We start from the raw sequence: 20,597 nt of genomic DNA, 5'->3' as shown, positions 1-20,597 counted from the left end.
CCATTCTGACCATTCATGATTCCCAGCTGTGCAGGGGTATCATTGCAGTTACTTTGGATCAAGATAAGTCTTTAAAAATCAGTGACCTAATTCAGTATAATAGTCACAGGCTCTACATTACCTCCCCACAATCTCTAGGTATACACAGTACTTACAATGTCAATGAGAGTCTAGACAATCATATCACTTGAATCTACCTTCTTTGATCACTCTCTGAATCACTTTCAAAGTTAAAATTGCAGCTATTGTCAGTAAAGCACGTCTTGTGCCTTTTGATTCGGGCGTCAGACTAACCTTGGTTTGCAATCCTGGTCTGTAATTCATTAGCTGGTAAGACAAGGAGCAAATTAACTTAACCTTTAATAGCCTCAGCTATCTTATTTCTAAAATGGGTAAATGATAATAATGCCATATCTCATAGGTTTGCTCTGAGGATTAAATAAGCCACTGCAGTAAAGCACCCAGTATAAGGCCTGGTAAGTGCTCAACAGATGCTAATGGTAAGGTCTAGCAAGCATCAGTGGTTCAGTAAGTTCAGGTCTCCTCTTTCCCCCACACACCTACACACACAAAAGATGTTCACTCCAAGCATCTACATGAATTTCTTCACCCAAGGTTGACAAAACTTTTTTTTTTTTTTTGCGGTATGCGGGCCTCTCACGTTGCGGCCTCTCTCATTGCGGAGCACAGGCTCCGGACGTGCAGGCTCAGTGGCCATGGCTCACGGGCCCAGGCACTCCGTGGCATGTGGGATCCTCCCGGACCGGGGCACGAACCCGTGTCCCCTGCATCAGCAGGCGGACTCTCAACCACTGTGCCACCAGGGAAGCCCCAAAAGTTGACAAATCTTGAGCATACCTTTCCCTTCCCTCAGAACATGGGGTCACAAGGGACTAGAGTGGCAAGCTTCCTGCTCTATTTGAGCCCCCCGCCAACGTGACACTCCGATAGGGCTCATTCAGGCTCTCCCCGGAGGCCTCCCCAAGAGCAAGGCAGAGTGGAATAAGCTGGGATTTGGGTTGCTGCTTTGGGGGGCAGATTTCCCAGCCTCTTTGAGTCCCAGACTTTCCATTTATAAAACGGGCAAGAGATGCTTACTCCAAATCGCCGTGAATGATTAGTACTATAATTCAAAACTTAAAGAGTGCTTGGTACCAAGCAAGCACTCTAAATAAAGGGAAAGCTTTTTGTTATGATTATTATTCTTAACTTTTACTGACTCAGGGCACACCATGGCTGGGCCCATAGCTCCTTCCCCATGACTTCGAAACACGGGGCTGAGACGTTCCCTCTGGGGCCTGAATAGGACAGATCCATTTCTCAAACCAGAGCATTCCAGCCACGCCATCCCACCCATTCCCAGGATAAAACCCCCAATTCCACGAACCAGGCTTCCTATGATCTTGGAAGCCATGCTCACTTTCCCAAACTGGGAAGCAAATTCAGTAAGAACCTAGCTCTCGGGTGTCTGCTGAATTTCAAATGGGGTCAGCGTTCATCTAGTCCTTGTAGTTTGTAGGTGGCAGGTGATTTCACTCTACAAAAATCCAACATGTTCCATGTAGACTTAGAGAAGAGATTATTCATGGGGTAAATTCTCTTCACACAGGAATTCTTCTTTTGTTTTGTTTTTTTTTTCCCAATAAAAATGTACATTTCTTTCAATAGTAAATGTCTTTCTATGGCATTTAAGATTTGGCTGATAAAAATCAGATTGTCATGTACCTTTGGAAGAAAGAGATCTCCTGAATGCAAGCACGGACATGTACACAATTTCCTTTATTCATCAAATACACATTGAGCACCACTGTATGCCTTGCATCGGGCGTTCGGGAGGTCACCATAAGGAGGGCACATTCTCAACCCTTTTTCCCTGTCTAGGAATCCCTCTGCTCGCCACCCAGAATTCCCTCATGAATAACCGCACGATCACTCAGTCTGCAGCATTGGGTAACAAAATCATCTTCAAACACATATGAGAGCTGGTTCAGATTTGAAGGAGGGAACGATCTGTAGGGGATTCATGGATTTTGGTTTAGCCCAGATTTTGTTTGATTCTTAGGCACGTAAATAATCTGAAAGTCAGACACTCTCTTCTCTTGTGAAAAGAGCTAGAGAGACAACAATAAGAACCAAAAATGATGCAAGAATCGCCTGTCCTGACATGTTTTCCTGCTCTGACACATCTGGAAGCTCTAAAAGTAGAGGGAAAAGATGGGTTATAGAGTCAATTCAACTTGGATTTGCATTCCGACTCCTCCACTGACCAGCTGGGTGACTTCAGTCAAGCTCCCTTCCCTTTCTGAGCTTCTGTTTCACATTTGTAAGAACAGAAATAATAACAGGCACTTTTCAACATGACCTCGAAGTTTCCATGAGCTAGTGTTAACGGTTACGTAAAGCACTGAGAACGTCTGACACAAAAGAATTATAGCTGTAAATATTTATATTTTACTAATAAAATAAATAATAGCCTCATTTCCATTAAGAGCAACTTCCTCTTCCTTTTGTTGAATAGCTTCAAGCCCTTTCAGCTTTTCATCCCTGTTAAATATACTTCGGTTTTGAAACAACTGGTTAACCTCTGTCTTTGCACCAGAACTGGGTTTTATGGGTCAGTAGACCCACAGTCTGTGAAATGGGTCACTGAGGCAGAAAGAGACATGTCCTGGGCCCAGGGACCCTTGCCACCCTAGGCTGATGCAGACTGGACCCACTTCTTGGTTTCCGAAACCACTTCTTGGTTTGACCCACACTCAACCTGGACCCAAGGCTCCCTAAGAGAACAGGAATGTCACAGGGCACCATTCTCAGGGGTCAGAGACATCACCCCAGGGGACTCCACCAACCCCATGAGCCCCCGTGCAGGGAGAGGATCCAGAGGTGAGAAGCCTGGCTGATTGCCCAGCGCCCTGCCCTGTCCACGAGCAGCAGATTCAGTGCTGGGGTCAATCGCTCCTTCTGAAAACTGGCTGACCTTGCTCTGACCCTGGAGTATTGACTGGGGACTTCTCCCAGGAACAAGAAGGAAGTTTATCATCTTGCATTTCTGACTGGGATGAACCCAATGTACACCCTTCACAGTGCAGGGGTGAAGAGAAACCTAACCTCAACAATGCCCGGAATAATGGATACAATTGTTCATTAAAAAAACCAAACCCAAACAGCAATTCACCTCACTTGGCAAATGCTGGGTGACCTTGGGAGGCACGCATCTTTGGAATGAGAGATACTTTGGTGTGCAGTGGTCCAAACTGTTGATCAGAGTAGTTCTAAATCCCATCTATCCTTCTGAATGGACCCAGAGAGTCTTACGATTTGGTATTTAAAGAAGGAATTAATGACATTGAATGCCTAGCTGATTCTGTTCCTTGAGACTTGGGCAAGATCCAGCAAGACTTCCAGTGACTTGGACAGGCCAGATCAGGCTTGGGTATTGACCAGAACAGCTGGAGACAGGCACTTTCCTTGGAGTGTACGTGGAATTGTCAAGGAGAGGACCCATTGTCTGGGCTTGAGCGGCACCACGGTGGGTGCTTTGGGTGGTCGGAGACAGGAAAGGGGTCCACGGGTCTGGATCAGGGTAAGGTGGACAAAAGGAGGCTCAGTGCGGGCCTCAGAAGGCTGCCTGCTTTACAAGCATGGGGCCAGGCCTCGAGCTCGTGTTTTGCGCCTGCCTAATTGGCAATTTCTGAGAAGTCAGGGTAGGAATCCAAGTCGGCAAAAATATCGTTGGGATTCCGACAGCTCAGGTTGCAGAAGCAAGCATTAATCCACAGGGCCTGGCGGGAGAAGCCAGGCCCGTCGGGACACTGGAAGGAGATGTCGATGGTTTTGGACTTGTAAGGGATGCAGCACCTGTTGTCCGTGCAGACCCCACAGTACTTGGGCCGGTACGAACGTGTGCTGGTGCAGCCGGCCAGTGTAAAGTTCACGGGCGCTTCTGGCTGGTACACGGCCAGACACTTCTTCCCGTCCTGCAGGAAAGGAGGTTTCAGTTGAGATGCTCAGAGGATCAACAGCCACTCTCTTCCCTCCAAGCCCTCAGTTCTTCCCTTTTCCCTCTCCACGCGCTCCACTTCACTTTCAGATTTGCAGCATCTTCCAACTGGGAAGGACCACCCCAAATACAGCAAGACCCCGTCATATTACGCAGGAGGAAACAAGAGCACAGGAGGGGACTGCCTTGCGGTGGTGGTACCTCTCAACCTGCAGTTTCCTTTCTCTCCTGTGTGCCTTGCCAATGCCCAGTCCCCGGTCAGTTTCACTAACACGGGATGCCTTTGCGGCTGCTTTAGCCAATCAAGTACCCCTCGCTGGTTAGGGGCAGAACCATCATGGCCTCCCTGATTGGGGGATGCATTTTACCCTAAACTCCTCCTCCCCTGCCTCTGACAGACTCACGCACACACCCTTTCCATGCAATTTATTCATTCACGATCCCTGCAACGGGACTGGCATTATCTAAAGGGAGCTCTGTGTCTCCACAGGGCTGTGGGCCACTCGAGAGTGGGGCTCCTTCTGTGTCCCTGCCGTCTAATTCTGTGCCTGGTACATAGTAGGCACTTACTAAACTCACTGAATGAATGGTTGTCGGGGTCTACTAGGTACCGGCACCATGCCAGAAACGAGGGTAGAGCAGATCCAGGCGATGTGGGGTGGGTCTGAGGCTTGTAGGACTGATCTGAGAGCTCTCTTAGGCACATCATGATGGAAATGAACTTGGGTGGGAAGCATGAGCCAACAGCAGGGGACGTGACTTAGTTTGGTGGTAAACCCACCTCTACCTCGCATGCACCGCGCATGCACCCAGCTTAGGACTCTGATCCTCTTTGTCCTGCGGCTGGTACATTTCCCTTCCGTGCTTTCAGTTAAGAGATGTTTGCTGAGTACCAAGCACCAAGAATACAAAGGCTAGTAGGGCAGGGGAAATGAATCAGAGAGGGAAAAGAGACAAGGGGAGGAACTGTGGGAAGCTAGGCTGTCTTGTCTGCTGGACAACCCTCTCCTCAGCATCCTCAAGAAACCACCAGGGCTCCCCAAATGGAATCGGTGCTGAGTTTTTCTTTCTCTTTATTTTTCACGTGACACCAAGGCAGATGACCAGTCCTAAGGCGTTAGCAAGGAGGTCCTGGGTTAAGCAGACCAGATCCGTTTCTAACTCCAAGGACCGGGTCTTAGTCTACTGTGGCCACTACACCCTTGATCCTTTATTTTAATTTTCTTTGACTCTCAAAGCTGGAAGGGATGTCTGAGATCAATTCTGGTGTTTTATCAATGAGGGGACTGGGGCTCAGAGATGCAAGGAGATTGGCCATGGTCACACACAGTCAGCAGCAGATGGGCATTGGACTCCAGCAGTCCTGAGTCCCGTTGTCCCCTACCGCCCCGTGTGGCTGTCACGTGAGTGGGGGCTGGCCCAGGAGCAGTTGGTGAGGGGTCCTTGGAATCAACACAGGAGAGCACTTCTGAGGGACCCTGGGATCTCTCCAGAGCCACCTTGGTTGTAATGACACAGTCACCACTTCCACTGAGTGAAAGTCACAACCCACCAACCCAGTGACACATGTTATCCCAAGAAACTGCTACAACGTGGGCTTAATTATTATACAAATGGCCCCCCACAAGCAAGCTCAGGAGCCGGGCTCAAAGCCAGGCTTGTCTGTTACGCCCGAGACACCTGCCCCACCCTGGGAGGCGGACCCACCTTGACGTGTGGCCAGAGGTCCACGTCACACGGCCGCAGGTTGCAGAGGCGACTCTCTTGCTCAGGCCAGCACCGGGCATTGACGTTGGAGATGCGGGTGGAGACCCCCAGGCCGCAGCTGGCGGAGCAGGGGCTCCAGGGGCTGCTGTAGGCTATGCAGTTCCTGTGCCATGGCTCTATCTCATCCATGGCTGCTGCGGATGGGAACCAGATGCCCTGTGAGTTTCCACTCTCTGTCAGCCCCCGACTCCTGTCGCCACCGCCCTAAGGGCTGGGGTCCCTGAACCTCAGGCAGGACAGAGGTGGGCTGTCCCTCAGCACAAGAGGGCAAGTTGGCTTCTAACCAGCACAGTTTCCCAGGGAGAGGAGGGCTGTTCTGAGCTCCTTATACCTCTCTGGAGGGAGGACCATCTTTAGAGACAGGTGGACCTAAGTTCAATTCCTGCTTGACCACCTAGAGGCTGCGTGATTCTAGACAACTCACTCTGGGCCTCAGCCTCTTCACTACAACAATAACATCTGCCTTGCAGGGCTAGTATGGCCATAAAAGGGTCCAGATATTGACTGAGTACACATCAGGCATCTGCAAGGTGCTGGGAATAAAAGGTTAAAAGGCCCTGTTCCTGCCCCTGCAGAGATTATGTTATGTGGGGAAGGTCAAAGGGAAGTACCTGCACTGTAGTACTAGTATTTCATCCGGGTGATGCTGCGGGCATCGTGCTTAAGGGGACACACAGGTTTCAGAGGCAAATGGCCTGGGTTCAGCTCTGAGCACCACCACTTAGTAGCTGGATAGCTTCCAGTAAACTAGCTCCCACCTCCATGTCCCCACCTGTAAGAGGGGCTGACAGTTGCACCTCTCTCCCTCCTGTCCCAGGCTGGGGACAGAAAAGATGGGTTCAGACACGTGACAGTGTTCAAGCTGTCCCTGGCCCTTAGTAAGCCCTCAGTAAATGTGAACTGAACCCCAACTCTTGGCTGCTTCTATCAATGCGTGTATCCTGGCATCCAGAACATGGAAAATGGGGTGAGCTAGAGATGGAGGCAGGTAAAAAGCCAGTAAGATCAAGGAGAGATCTCACAGAAAGATGGAACAAGATACCCAAGAGAAAGACTGGAAGAGGAAGCCAGTCCAACCTGGCACACACACGCACGGCAACCAGAGACAGGAACGGGCAGAGACAGTACGTGTGCAGGGGAGACGGATGAATGAATGCAGGAATAAATGAGTAACAAGAGGACGGACAAGACAGAAGAAAGAAAAAAGGGGCCTCTGAGGACAGGAGAGAGGAGGGTCCGGGCTGGGATGAGCTGGGGCTGCGAGCAGGGATGGAGAGGGCCGTGGGGAGGGATTTGCTTAGAAGGATGAAAGGGCTTTGGTTTCTGGGTCAGCTACTCGGTGGGGGCTCTGCTTGTGCTCGGTCAGAACGGGGTCACTGGGCCACACACAGTGACATGATGGGCAGACAGCGCTGCCCTGCACCTCACCCCGTGACCCTCCTGTGCTCTGCCCTGGGAGGCTTGCTGGGGACAGAACTTCCCCGGCCACCTCCTCCGTGGGCAGGGGATTGCTGCTGCAGGGGGCTGCTCAGCCCCGGGAGGGTCACCCCAAGCCCCATCCAGAGAGGCTGTGCATCCCTGAACTGTAGGGGTGGCAGTACCACCCTCCTTCTTGGTCCAGTCAGACCCCTGGGGGCAGGCAGCCTGGGGACAGGTCTCGATTCTGGCCTTTACACTCCCCTCCCCTCCCCTCCCCTCTCCCCTCTCCTCCCCTCCCCTCCCTTCTCCTCTCCTCCCCTCCCCTCCCCTCCCCTCCCCTCTCCTCCCCTCCCCCTCCTCCCCCTCTCCTCCCCTCCCCTCCCCCTCTCTTCCCCTCCCCTCCCCTCCCCTCCCCTCCCCTCCCCCCTCCTCCCCTCCCCTCCCCTCCCCTCCCCTCCCCCTCTCCTCCCCTCCCCTCCCCCTCTCTTCCCCTCCCCTCCCCCTCTCTTCCCCTCCCCTCCCCCTCTCCTCCCCTCCCCTCCCCCTCTCCTCCCCTCCCCCCTCTCCTCCCCTCCCCCCTCTCCTCCCCTCCCCTCCCCTCTCCTCCCCTCCCCTCCCCCTCTCTTCCCCTCCCCTCCCCCTCTCCTCCCCTCCCCTCCCCCTCTCCTCCCCTCCCCTCTCCTGTCCAGTTTGTTCTTCTCTGAAATCCTCCCTCACTTGGCTTCTGAAACCCTCTTTCTCCTGTATCCGTCCTGCCTCTTGGATTCGTCTTCCTCAGCTTCATTCTCTCTCGCACCTTACATGGTGGTGTTGCAGGGCCACATCAGTGGTCCTCCATCGAGGCAATTTTGCCCCCCAGGTCACAACTAGCAACGTCTGGAGGTATTTTTGGTTGTCACTACTTGGCTGGAAGGTGCTGCTGGCATCTAGTAGGTGGGGGCCAGGTGTAAACCTCCTCCTACAAAGCACAGGACTGACCCCTCTATAAAGAATGATCCTGGCCAAAATGCTGTCAGAACCGAGGTCGAGAAACCCTGCTCTACGCAATCTCTCTGAGCGGTCTCATGCACTTATAACTTTAAAAAAACAACCAGTACCCTCAGAACGCCCAAACTCCACTGCCATTTCTTCACTCCCTCATGTCCACTTGCCTGGTGACACTTTCCTTCTAGAAGTGTCCTCATCTGCTGTCTTCCATGTCATCAGACGCCCCTGGTTTTCCCATTACATGCTTGGCTCTCCTTCTCTGTCTCCCCCTCGGTCTCCTCTTCCGTCCTCTCTCAAACATCAGCCCCCCAGACCTCTGCCCCAGCCGCCCCCCAACACATTACCCCCAGGCCATCAGCAGCTCTAGGCCGGAGACTTCCAGAGCTCTCTCTCTGCCCCATCTCCCTCCTCCCACCCGCAGGATGCTCCTCTGGGTGATCTCATGGGCAGGGCACCCAGCCTTAGCCTCAACCTGTCTCCAGCAAGGGGGCTCTCCTCCCCGGAAGTACTCCCTGCATTCTGTCCTAAGTAATGACGGGCCCCGGGAGTCTCTGTTACCGCTCTCTCTCCTTCCCCCACCCGTTGTATGGACGCCGAGCCCTTCAGTCTTCCTTGTTCATTTCCTCGTGCATCTATCCGTTCCTTGATACCTCTGCTCCCACTGCCCCAATTCAGGTCTCCTCAGCCCACATATCCCTCCATCCATCCCTCCATCCATTCATCCATCCATATGATGAACATTGATTTGGTACCAGCTAAGTGTCTGGCATTGGCCAGGCTCATAGAAGCTGTGGGTGAAACAAACAGGTGTGTCCCTGTCCTCTGTTTCCGGAGCTTCCTCTGGCCTGGCTTACGTGGCTGAAGTCTCACCTGTCCACCCATCCCCCAGAGTGAGCAGGAAGCCATCCACTCGCTCTCTGCCCTTCCACCTGCTGCTCAAGCCTCTCCTCCTGGGTGCCCACACACCGGTCCTTCCTCCGCCTCCATCCCTCTCCTCCTAAACTCCTTAGTAGGAGAATAAGGAACCGCACGCCTCTGCTTCCTTCTTTACAAAGCACTTCCTCCTTTTACGCATGGAGGATCCCATAAGACAGGTGGACAGGTGGTCGTATTTCCATTTTACCAGTGGAGAAATAGGGTCCCGGAGGAGATGTGACTTTCCCAAGGTCACACCGCTCCTGAGTGGTGGACTGGGGACTGGGGGCCGGGGGCTCCTGTCAATCACAGGTGGGTGGTCAGAGCTCCGGGAGGGTCTGCCCCCGCCCCGGACCCCAGGGCTTGCCCTCCCCCCCGTGCCCTGCGCCCCGCGCCCCGCGCGCAGCACCCACCGAAGGCGCCCGTGTGGCGCGGCGCGGTCTTGCGTGGCCTCTTGGCGTCGTCGTCGCACACCCACTGCTCGCAGCAGCGCCCGGGCACGCTCACCCGCCGGGGGTGGCGGCACCAGACGCGCGGGGGGCGCGCGCGGAGGCAGAGCGGGGTGCAGCCCACCACGCCGCCCACGCACGTGCAGTTGTACTTGCAGTTGGGCTGGAAGGACTGGCCGTTGTTGTAGCGCACGCCGTCCAGCACGCAGCCCACGCCGACCACCTCTGCGGACACAGGCGCCGAGGGTCAGGCAGGTGGGCTCCGGCGGCCCCGCAGGGCAGCCCCGCCCCCGCTGGACCACGCCCCCCCCAAGTTCCCGTCGTAGGGGCGGGGCGAAGGCAGAGCAGTGGAAGCCACTGGGCCCAGCCGGAGTCGGGGAAGTTTGGTGTCACCTGAGCAGAGGCAGTGCCAGTTCATTTAACCCGCGGAGAAATACGCAGTGCCAGCCTGGAGCCGGGTGCGAGGCCGGGACGGGGAGCCGGGTGGCTAGCCCCTGGTCCTGTCCCATCAAGTGGCACAAAACCTGGTCCTGACAATTTTCTGCCTCCAGGGTCACGGTTCTGAGCCCAGCAGACGAGATGTAAAGCCAATTCGAACACTTTGAAACAAAGACTCAGTTCATTCAATGCAAATTTACAGAGTAGTCTAGGTGCTGGGGATTTAGTAGTGAAGCAAGGAGACAAAACACCACGCCCTCGAAGAGATTACATTGTAGTGGGGGACAGAGGAAAGACAGTGGACCATCTAGAATGTTGATGGGGCCAGTAAAGCAGTTGATGGGAGTGGGGGGGGGATGGTTTGTAGATTTAAACAAGGTGGGCCAGCAAAGCCTCACGGAGGTGAGGATGCTTCAGCAAAGATGGGAAGGAGGTGAGCTGCCCAGGTCTTGGGGGAGGAGCCTTCCGGGCAGGGAGGGGCTGTAGGCGGGGAGGCCCGAGGTGGGAGCAGCCTGGGATGTGGGAAAGGGCAGGGAAGGGTGAGAGAAAGTCAGGAGGCAGGAGAGGAGGTGAGAGGGGGCTTCCCTGGAGGCTCAACGGAAAATACAAAGCTCTTAGAGCTTAGAACTGAGGCTGGCACACAGTAGGTGCTCAATGAGTAACTGTTGAATCAATGATATGAATTAGGTTTTACAAAAACACTGACGGTGCTGAGTTGAGAACAGACTGAGGGGTATGGGTGGTGTCAGGAGGCCACACTAGGAATCCAGGTAAGTGGTGGTGGTGATTGGACCAGTGAGGGACAGCCAGGAGGAGAAGGGCTCAGCTTCTGGGTATATTTGGAAGGACTTGCTGACAGAGAGGATGCGAGGATGAGAGGAGAAGCATCAAGAAGGACTCCTAGTTCGATGTCCTGAGCCCTGGGAGGAGAGGGATGCTCTGTCCTCAGAGGAGCAAGGTTGGGATGGGTGGACTCAAGTTCCTTACTAGACACGAGATGCCTGGTTGACATCAGAGTGGCCGTGTGGAGCTTGTTCTGCAAGCCTGGAGTTCCAGGAGAGATCTGGGGCTGCTGGGCCACAACCAGCATTCCCACCCTTGATGTCGGGTCCCACCCTGAGGACAGTGTCTGGAAGTGCAAGCAGAGAGCCCAGGGCGGCAAGGGCATTCACCCGAGGAGGAGGGCTAGTCTGCCAAGAGTTCCAGCTTATCTCCTGGATTCACCTGAAGGTGAATCATCATCATCATCATCATCATCATCATCATCATCCCTGTATCTAACAGTAGTGAGAGTTCTTGGTTGCCTGACCTGCTTTGTGTTAGGCTTCCTTGCATTGCTGATTTCATCCCATAAGGAAATGATACCACATCATCACCTGCATTTTCACCTACAGCAGACCTGAGTCTCAGCGATGTTGAATCACGCACCTAAGGTCACAGAGCTCGGCTCAGCGGAGCAGTGAGGGCAGCCTGTGGGAATATTGGGGTGACTGCTGGTTTCCTTGGGATGTGACTGTGCCGGAGAAGGTAGAGAAAGGAAAGGCACTAACACTTACTGCCCCTCTGATCTGGAGCCAGGCACCATCTGGTATTTCATGCAGTCCTCGCAGTGACTGCCCTAGGAGAGCTTTGTTTTCTTCCTTTGGCAGAGACGGGAACTGGGGGTGTGGGGTTAGTGCTCGAGGTCACCCAACAGGTGACTGATGGAGCTGCTCCCAAAGCCTGGGGGCTCTGACTCCACCATCCATTTCCTTCCACCAGACACCAGTAAAGGAGGGGAAATAGGAAAACAAAACAAAGCAGAGGAAGCACTGGGTGAATCACTCATCTTTGCGTCTGAGTCACCCCTGGCGGCGCACTTTTGCTCCAGGAAGCCTGTACGTGTGCATGTGTGTATTGGTGGAGGGGGAGAAAGGAGTGCTGAAGCCCGTCTCTGCCCCTGTGTGTGGGAACTTTTGGTAGAGAGGGCAGCGCTGGGTGCTGGGAGCCCTTAGCACAGTGGTTCTCAACACCAGCTGCACGATGGCACCACCGGGGGAGCTCTTTAAAATTTTGATGCCCACACCATGCTCCAGTATATGAGGGTGGACCTGGGTTTCAGTATTTTTATTGTTTTGCCCTTGGTAGCTCCCAGGTGAATCCAGTTTGCAGCCAGGATTGGGAACCTTTGCCTCTAGAAGTTGTTCACAGTCTCCTGGGAGGTTTAGGGGGTAGGGACAAGGGATGGATGGTATGTGTGATGGCTGTGGATTGTCTCATCAGCGGACTCTGGCACCCCTTCCTTATTCGATTTCTTTCTGACTAATTGAAGGACCAACTCCTGGCTAGATGGGGAAGCTGGCTGAGTTTCCTTCACGGTTCAGATTTGCAAGTCCAGGCATGAACTGGTGGGCTTTCATTTTATTGACGGACTTCAAGGAACTCAAGTCGCCTTGCTGTGCCATCTGGATCTTTACTCCCCTTGCCCCACCCCTGGTGGACTGTCACCTGCCTGGGAGCAGGGACAGTGGGCCATGCCTTGTAACCCCATTGCCGTATTATCACTAACCTGTGTTCACCGTGTGAATGAATCAGTGGACGGATGGATGGATGTCAGGTGGGGTGAAACCTACTCTGTATTGGGCTTCTACCGTGTATCAGGCACTCGACATCTTAACCACCCAGAGAGGTAGGCATTATTCATTCATTGCATTTTTCCTTGATGAGGAAACTGACACTTAAAAAGGATAAGCAGCTTTCCTGAAACCATTGTACTAGTTAGTTACGACACTGGGGTTCGAACTTAGGTTGTCTAGCTCCAAACACCACGCATGGGCTTTCTACTCCCTCACTCTTCAGATGGGAGAGTCTGAGCTTGGAGCCTGCCCTGCCCCCAAACTCTGAGGATGACCATGGACAAGGCTAAGGGAACTTCTACAAAGGAAAGTTGAAGCACATAAGACAGTCACCAAGAGCAGCCGACCCCATTTTAGGCTTCAGCCTCAACCACCACGCGAAGCTGGTTCGATCAAGCTCCTTAAGTGACGTGCCCAAGGTCACGTAGCCAGTAAGTGGCTGAGCCAGGAGGCAAAACCCAAGTCTGTCTGCCTGTAAATTTCATGATCCTTCCAGCAAACCACACTGCCCTCAATCCTGACCCAGCTGCATTGAATGCAGTGTCCTGTTTGTCCGCCAAAATAGCCAAACAGTTTCATTCAGAGGTCACTCTCTGCCCACAGATGTATTTAGTTTGGCCCATGGAGTGGTTTTAAAAAAAGTTTTCAGTGTGTTGCCAACATTTACAAATCTGGATTTCTTTCTGGACTTACTTGAAAACTGAGCAGACTGGATCAGACCAAACTCACTTTTCTGCCTGGCTTCAGTGGCTAAAGCTTGCATTCCCTAGTTTGCCATAATCCCTTTGATCCTCTCTTTGAGTTATTTGTGCCAGTGTTGCAACTGCTCATTTTTATTTCCTTGTCCTGGCTTAATTACACGCAAGTCTCTAAGGACAGATTTAGCCTGTCCTGGGGATCGTCCATTGGTTGCTGGCCATTTGCTGACAGATGGTGTGTGTAGAGGAACTCTCCTTTCTCTTTCCCCTCTGGCCCCAAAGCCTCTTCCTCTCTAGCGTCTCAGACCCTGGACTCTCTTCTTTCTCGCATTAGGGTCTCATGAATTCAGACACTATGGCAGCATTTCTGGGAAGATGTTCAGTAGCACACTGGTGAATTGTGTGTGTGTGTGTGCACACATGTATGCATGCTGCGTGTGTATCTGAGTGAGTGTGTGTGGTGGGGTAGGTGGGTGATTGGGTAAAAATCTGCCTGGAAAAACGTGTTCACTGTGCAAATAAGTTCAAAAAGAAAAGTCCTCTTAGGACAACTCTCTTTTTGGAATTTGACAATGGACGTGAATGTTTAAAACCTCTGAAAAGTTCTGTTTCACTTATTGGACCTTATTTATTCAGATGTCTGTAGACCTATATGCTCAGAGAACCCTTGGCAAGTGCAGTACTCACTACAGTCTCCTGAAAACCACAGTCTTCTTTTCAAATACAAGGAATGGAAATAGAGACTCATGATGAGAGGGAGATAAGTGAAGGCAGGAGCTGACATTTAAAGAGAGAGGGCTGGAGCTGGATTGGGAAGGTGGCTTTCCAGGCCCCTGGTGGTAAAGGCAGGCAGGATAGGCAGTTCCAGGGTCTGTACAGTCTATGGGTCCATGAGAGAATGTCTATAAAGTTGTGGTGCCTGGCACGTGGTGAGATGTCATTGCAACTTTAGGGAATCGTATAGTCACAGTGAATTTCCTTTTAATGACCTTAAAGAACAGCTGTAAAAGGGGAAAGAAATGATGAGACAGTCTCATAGACATGGAGGGGATTCTACTGCAGGAAGGCTCAGCCTGGTTTCCTTACCTGGGTACAGGGAGAGAGTATATGAGTGACTATATACATTAGCAGTCGGTCTCAAACCTGAGTATGAGAATCGTCCAAGGAGCTTGTTAAAGTTGTAGATTCCCATCTCCACTTCCAGAGAATTGGAATGAGTAAGTCTGGGGTGGGACTCAGGAATAACATTTTTAACCAACACGTCAGATGATTCTGTGCAGATGGAATCTGCAAGTTTTCACTGAACAGAGTTTTGTGGGGCTAATAATGAGTCTCAGTCAAAGGGGGAAAAAATGGAAAGATGGCAGAATCAATGGTAGTTGCTTGGAACACCAAAGACAGATGACTTGGTATGAAAGTTGAGGCCTGAACTGAGGTCAAAAGAGCAGAAAGTGCTCATAAGTTAACCATGATTGTTTTGACTTGGAATTTTGTGCATAACCCTCATCAACAACCCACTTCAGGAAATATAATGGGTTAACTGAGAATGAGAGAGTCTGCTGTGTGTGAATATGCAGTGGGGTCTATTAGAATCATAGTTGTGGGGAAAGCTTGATTCAGCATTAAGGGAGGAAGGGAGTCCTTGGGTTTATGAGGCTTTGTGTAACTTTTCAGAAGTTAAGCTGCTGTGTCATCATGCCTAGTGACCTCTTTTCATCATGCTGGATCAGGTACCTTGAATAAATGCTTAGATGATTCAAGCTAAGTGAGTAACAGTCCAGATAGAAGCAGGAGACCAGAAAGTCCCAGAAAGGAGGTCTCTGAGAACAACAAAGGAAATGGTAGAACCCTGTGAAGAGCAAACAAACAACAAACAGCCTCTCCCCTGGCATGGGGCTATTATAAGGACAAAGAGTAAAGAAAAGGCAAAGGCAACTAGAAACCCTAGGAAAAACAAAAGGCTTCATAATAAAGGAAATTCAAACAAGTGCACTATCTCATGTCACAGTGAAAAACATTTACATAATCCTAATATTGTAAATAGTGGTTTATAACCAAAAATATGACAATGATATTGGAAGATGGGGGAGGTGTCAGGTGGTATTAAGGAACTCAGACATTAGCTATCATATAGGATCATTCATAGATTATCCACAATGGATATTTCAAGCCAATCAATATATAACAGAAGACATGTATTGAATATTTGCAACTACCAGAAGAAAGGGCTGAAAGTTAAAAGTGACTGTAGTAACCAGAGGAACATGGGTGGGTGGTAGAAAGGGATGGTTTCAGGCTGCTGGTTTTTATTCTTTCAAGGCTACTAAATGTTTTAAAACCATGTTATTTTAATTTACAATATTACGGAAATATCTGGAGCTCTGCAGGGTCCTGGTGCCCCTGGGAGTTCATGGGCATCCAGCAAAGAGTTCTACCACTAAGAAAACAGAACCAGGCTTAGGTCTTGACTGGTGGATCCCTCTTCCCTGGACTCATCCATGGATGGAGAACAGAGAAGACAGCCAGGTTCTGGATGCCAGAGGAATGCAGCATCCCTCCCTCCTCAGGAAGAGCCCAGCCTCTGGCCTCTAATCATGGCCTGGGGTAAGGGGCAGGGGGTATGTCCTGCAGAACTGGAGCCAGCCCAGAGGAAGGGCAATGGGTGGGGGGCCCTGGGCCAGAGCTGGGGTGCTGGGGGCTGGCCGGATGGTGTGTGGGGGGTGTCACTTACGTGCACATACTCCTACTGCGTACCTCGGGCTGTCCCCACTGTAGTCACAGTAGAGGCCCCGGTGGGGGTCACAGACAGCAGCCTCCGTGCAGTTGTCCCCAAGCTGCTGAGCACACATCTTACAGCATTCGCAGCCGTCTGTGATGAGGCTGACCCCCAGCGGGCAGCGGGGTGGGGATGGCGGGCACTCGCACGGCCACTTGCAGAACTGGGGCTGTGCAGAGGTGTCCTCCAGGGGAGCCGGGGTGAAGACCGTGGCCGTGGGAGCTGGAGAGAGGGCCTGCGGGGGAAGGGCAGACATAAAGGGAGCTGCCAGCTAAGGGGTTCAGAGGCCAAAGGTCTACAGTCACCTTCCCATCTTCATGGTGTTCGAAAGGTTTGCGCGAAATTATGTTTCTCCACCAGGCTTTTACTAGCCAGACGTCTCCTTTCTCCTCCGTGCAACCATAGGAGGAGCCGGAGTTCAGACACTTAAGCCAGTTGCCCGAATTCCAGTGGGTAGGCCGGGGGGCAGGGGGCAGACTCTATGTCAGATCTCTGAGCCCCATGGGTGTTTCCTTCCCTTCTGATCATCCCGAAACCTGGGAGGTGCTTGAGTCGGCCTCAGTTAGAGATGAGGGAGCGACAGCTTTGAGTAAACGCCGTCTGATGAGTCACGCTGTGCGGCACGGCCCACACCCCATCGCTCTTTTCAACCGGTTGCTCTTTTCTCTGCGTCCTAAAGAGCTACCCTCTCCACTGAGGTTTCAGGTGTACACAGCACAGTGATTCAGTTATGCATACATACATAGACACACGCACCTATATGTAAATTCTTTTTCAGATTATATCCCCTTAGAGGTAATTACAAGATATTGAGTAGAGTTCCCTGTGTTCTACAGTAGGTCCTTGTTAGTTACCTATTTTAGATATAGTAGTGTATATCTGTTCATCCTAAACTCCTAATTTATCCCTCTAACCCCCTTTCCCTTCGGTAGCCATACATTTGTTTTCTATGTCTGTAGGTCTACTTCTGTTTTGTAAATAAGTTCATTTGTATCTTTTTTTTTCAGATTTCGCATATAAGTGCTACGCATATTTAACATCGGGTTTCAGGCAGCTATTTTTATTTTTATTAGTTTTCTTCTCCTTCTTCTTTCCCCTCTGAGCCCCAGGAAAGGGCTGCAGTGGGTGTCAGCAGTGTCCAGCCTCGTGGCTCCTGCAGCTGGCTTGCTTTGCCTCCGTAGGGAAGGGAGTCATGTTCTTGTTGCTGGTGCAAACCATGCAGAGAGGGGTCTTATTTTGCGCTAAGGGTAACGCACCACCACTCCACTTCCCCCACCTGCACTCCTCCCCAGAACCCCATTCCCGTCCCCTAGCCCATATATTCATCTTTATGCTGGCAAATATGATGGACAGGACAACAGGCCAGCGGGGAAGGAGACATAAATCCCAAAGAGCCCTCCCCGCGCTGAAGATCAGGCAGATAGAACGGGAGGCTGCTCTGGGACACCGGCCAGTATTAGGAGCTTCCAACTGCCTGTATCTCAGGGATCCAGTCACCCGCCCGGCCCCTCCAGCTGCCTTCCTGAACGGCCCTCCTGGCCCCTCACTCTTTATACTGGAGGAAACCTAGGCCCAGGGAGGAAGGGAATTGCCTGAGGATGGAGAGTGGAGGCTACATTTTCGCACCCCCAGGCTGTGGTCCCTGCTGGGAAGCCTCCTGTCTGGGGCTCCTGAATTCTGAGGTTAGCGGAGGTGGAGCCAGGGCTTGTGCGGGGTGCCCCACGGGCCAGCTCCTCCGTCTTGAAGCAGAGCCTGCTCTGTGGACTTACAGATCTGTGCTTCATTCTTTGAACAATAGATGCTGAGATATTCCGACAGATTCCTTCTTTTCCTGAGGAGGAAACCGAGATCCAAAAGGCAGAGGGACACATCCAGGATGACGCGGCCCATGTCAGGGCCGAGGCACCAATGAGTCTCCAAGCTCTCATTTCTGGGACCTCTACCTCTGCTCTTTAGGCTCTTTCAGTCACTCCACAAACATTTGCTGAGCTAGCTCACCATCTCTCTTAAGTTTTAGGCATTTGAAGATGAAGTTAAAAATGTCCTGTGCTTATGGCACCACAGCTTATAGGAGAGACAGATATTAGAGGTGGTTTATCACAATGTGAGGCCATGTGTGAGTGCTGGGCACCAGGGCAGCCCCGGGAGCTCTCTGACTACCAGGGCAGGAAGCTCTCTGCCGAGGTGAGTGGTGTGCATCCTTGAACGCTTGGCTGTGAGAACCAGAGGCCAGGAGAGATGGTCCAGGTTGAAGTGTTGGATTAGTTGGGCTCTTGGTTCTGTGCTCGGCACATAACAAGTGCAGTAAATATTGATTTGACACATTAAGGGCCTTTGAAAGTCAAAAATGCAAACCTTGGTTTGAGGCTTTTGTCACCTCTAGGCTTGGTTTCAGGCAGGTTTGCTGGTGGGGAGCAGATTGTTCTGGAGGTTGGCAGGGCTGGTCTGTGTTCATCTGGAAAGCATTTAGGCTACCTTCCCTTGTTTGCTTTTCCTCGAAAAACACAACGTGACACACAAAACCGCAAACCCCCAAATCAATGAAACCGCACACTCACACACACACACACACACACACACACACACACACACTCACACACCCTCCTCTTCCTGACTCTATGAAGAGAGACTTTTCCTTGTCAGTCTGTGACAGTGGAGGCCTGGAGCTTTATGAGTCCCCCAGACCATCTCTGACAGTCTCTAGACCCTCAAGACCTACACTTGGCAGAGGAAATAAAAAAGCCCTCTCCTCCAGGAAGGCTTCCATGCCTTTCCCAGGTTGTATTAGAGGTTCTCTCTGTGTGTCCTTGGACACACTTTCTGAGCCTCAACATCCCCATCTGTGAAATGGCCACAATAATGCCCCCTCGGGAACTGTTGGGAGGGTGGAGGCATTGTGTATGCAGAAGCACTGTGTATGCAGGCCTGGCAAAGGGCAGACGCTCGAAAGCACGACCTTGCCTTGCGCTCCCTCGCTTGTGCGCCCTGCCTCGCACCCACACAGCCCAGCACAGGACTTGGGGGTCTGGACGCTTTGAACTGAGCTGGGATGGTCTGGAATCTGGATAGTAATGACCTCCACATGGTTACTATCCATCCTGCTGTCTCCATACCAAGTTAAAGCTCCCCGGAAGGAAGCCTCCCTTCCAAGTACATGCCGGGAGCCCCAGGGCACCCAGCCCCTCCAGGGGAGATGCAGAGAAGGCCCCCTCCTTGGATGAGGGAAGCAGGTGATGGCACCGTGGGGCAGTGGAGGGAGGGGCCCCGGGTCCGCTGAGCCAAGCCCTTGCTGTTGGCGCCATCTAGTGGTAGGAAATCTCCCATCCCTAGAAGGTCCTTGATGAGAGCTGTGGGGTGGGAAGACCTTTAGACCCCAGGCCCTGAGGACTCCTCATTTTGGTGCATGACCCTTTGAATCCCGACTGCCTCGTCCAGCACCCAAACCCCAGGGAAAGTGACTACACACACACACACACACACACATACACGCATCAGCCATCTTGAATACCCAATATGGCACTACATGTCCACCTGCCCTTGGTCATGGTACAGGGACTATTGCAAACAGTGCTCTATGGGCCTACATCATTTTTTATAATAGCAGAAGCTAAGGGTGAAAAAAGGGAAGGAAAACAATCAGAAAGCAAGGAGAATATCTATCGTCTGGAGAAAGCCAAAGAGAATCAAGAACAGCCTTGGGTACTTCCAAATTGCAGTTGTTCACATAAGAGTCTCTTTTACAATGTGCTTCTGGATGTGGACTCCCCGCGGACGCCACTGTGTTTACAGGAAAGACAGGAGGGTGGGGCTGTGCCCTGATGCTTCCTGGGCTGGGCACCCAGGGCTCAGGCTCCTGCCTGGTTCTGCCTGCTCAGCCCCTCAGCTCCTGGGCTGACCCCACTGCCCATCTCCATCCTCAGAGACCCCAGGGCAGCGCCTCACACAGTCACTTCCTACCGTGGCTCCCAAACTTTGCCGCATGTTAGAACCATCCAGAAGCTTTGATAAACACTGATGCCCAGCCACTGTCTACAGACAGCCTGACTGAAGTGGTCTGGGCAGAATCCCGGGCACAGAATACAGCCGAGGGTGAGAAGGGTCCACTTGCCTAAGGACCTTATTAAGATACAGATGCCTGAAGCCCACTTGGAACATTCAGCTTCAGCTCTTCTATGCTGGGCCCAGTATTTATATGTTGACCTGCACCCCTGGTGATTCTTGTGAGAATGGGAACCCTCGTCTTAGAGAACTGGGCCAGGGGAGGGTACTATGGGGAGATTCTAGGCCATTTTCCTTTCTTAACATGACTTTTCTAGAACTGCACTTACATGCCTAACCTGCCAGCAGCTTGATCAGCCTTCCACGAAGCAGTCCAGGCCAACCTGCAGAACACACACCATTTTCAGTAAGCAGGCCTCATGTAGTTAATTGAAAATGATGTACTTTGCTTTTACTGTTTTGTGAGAAAGACTGAAAAATGAAAGAAATAAAAAAGGAGCAGCTCCCCATGATAAGACCCCTAAGTGTCAGCTG

General features: G+C 51.9%; 1 protein-coding gene across 7 annotated transcripts in view; it reads right to left on the bottom strand.

Moving 5' to 3' along the window:
* Nucleotides 1–20,597, bottom strand: part of CCN4 (cellular communication network factor 4) — a 43,595-nt gene that overhangs the window by 10,541 nt on the left and 12,457 nt on the right. For 2 of the 7 annotated variants that reach the window (XM_081259046.1, XM_081259041.1), the window contains 4 exons: nt 16,020–16,299; nt 9,502–9,762; nt 5,708–5,901; nt 1,761–3,977 (listed from right to left, as the gene is read on the bottom strand). In XM_081259046.1, the coding sequence (XP_081115172.1) occupies nt 3,678–3,977; nt 5,708–5,901; nt 9,502–9,762; nt 16,020–16,299 (1,035 nt within the window). In that variant the 3' untranslated portion in view covers nt 1,761–3,677. Of the gene's footprint in view, nt 1–1,760; nt 3,978–5,707; nt 5,902–9,501; nt 9,763–16,019; nt 16,300–20,597 lie in introns of those variants that run through there. The other 5 variants (XM_081259042.1, XM_081259044.1, XM_081259043.1 and 2 more) reach the window with 4 other exon arrangements.

Source organism: Mesoplodon bidens (assembly GCF_964165515.1).
Source record: "Mesoplodon bidens genome assembly, chromosome: 16".
Taxonomy (NCBI): Eukaryota; Metazoa; Chordata; class Mammalia; order Artiodactyla; family Ziphiidae; genus Mesoplodon; species Mesoplodon bidens.
The sequence above is the reverse complement of the archived record's forward strand: the minus strand, read 5'-3'. Positions and strand labels throughout refer to the sequence as shown.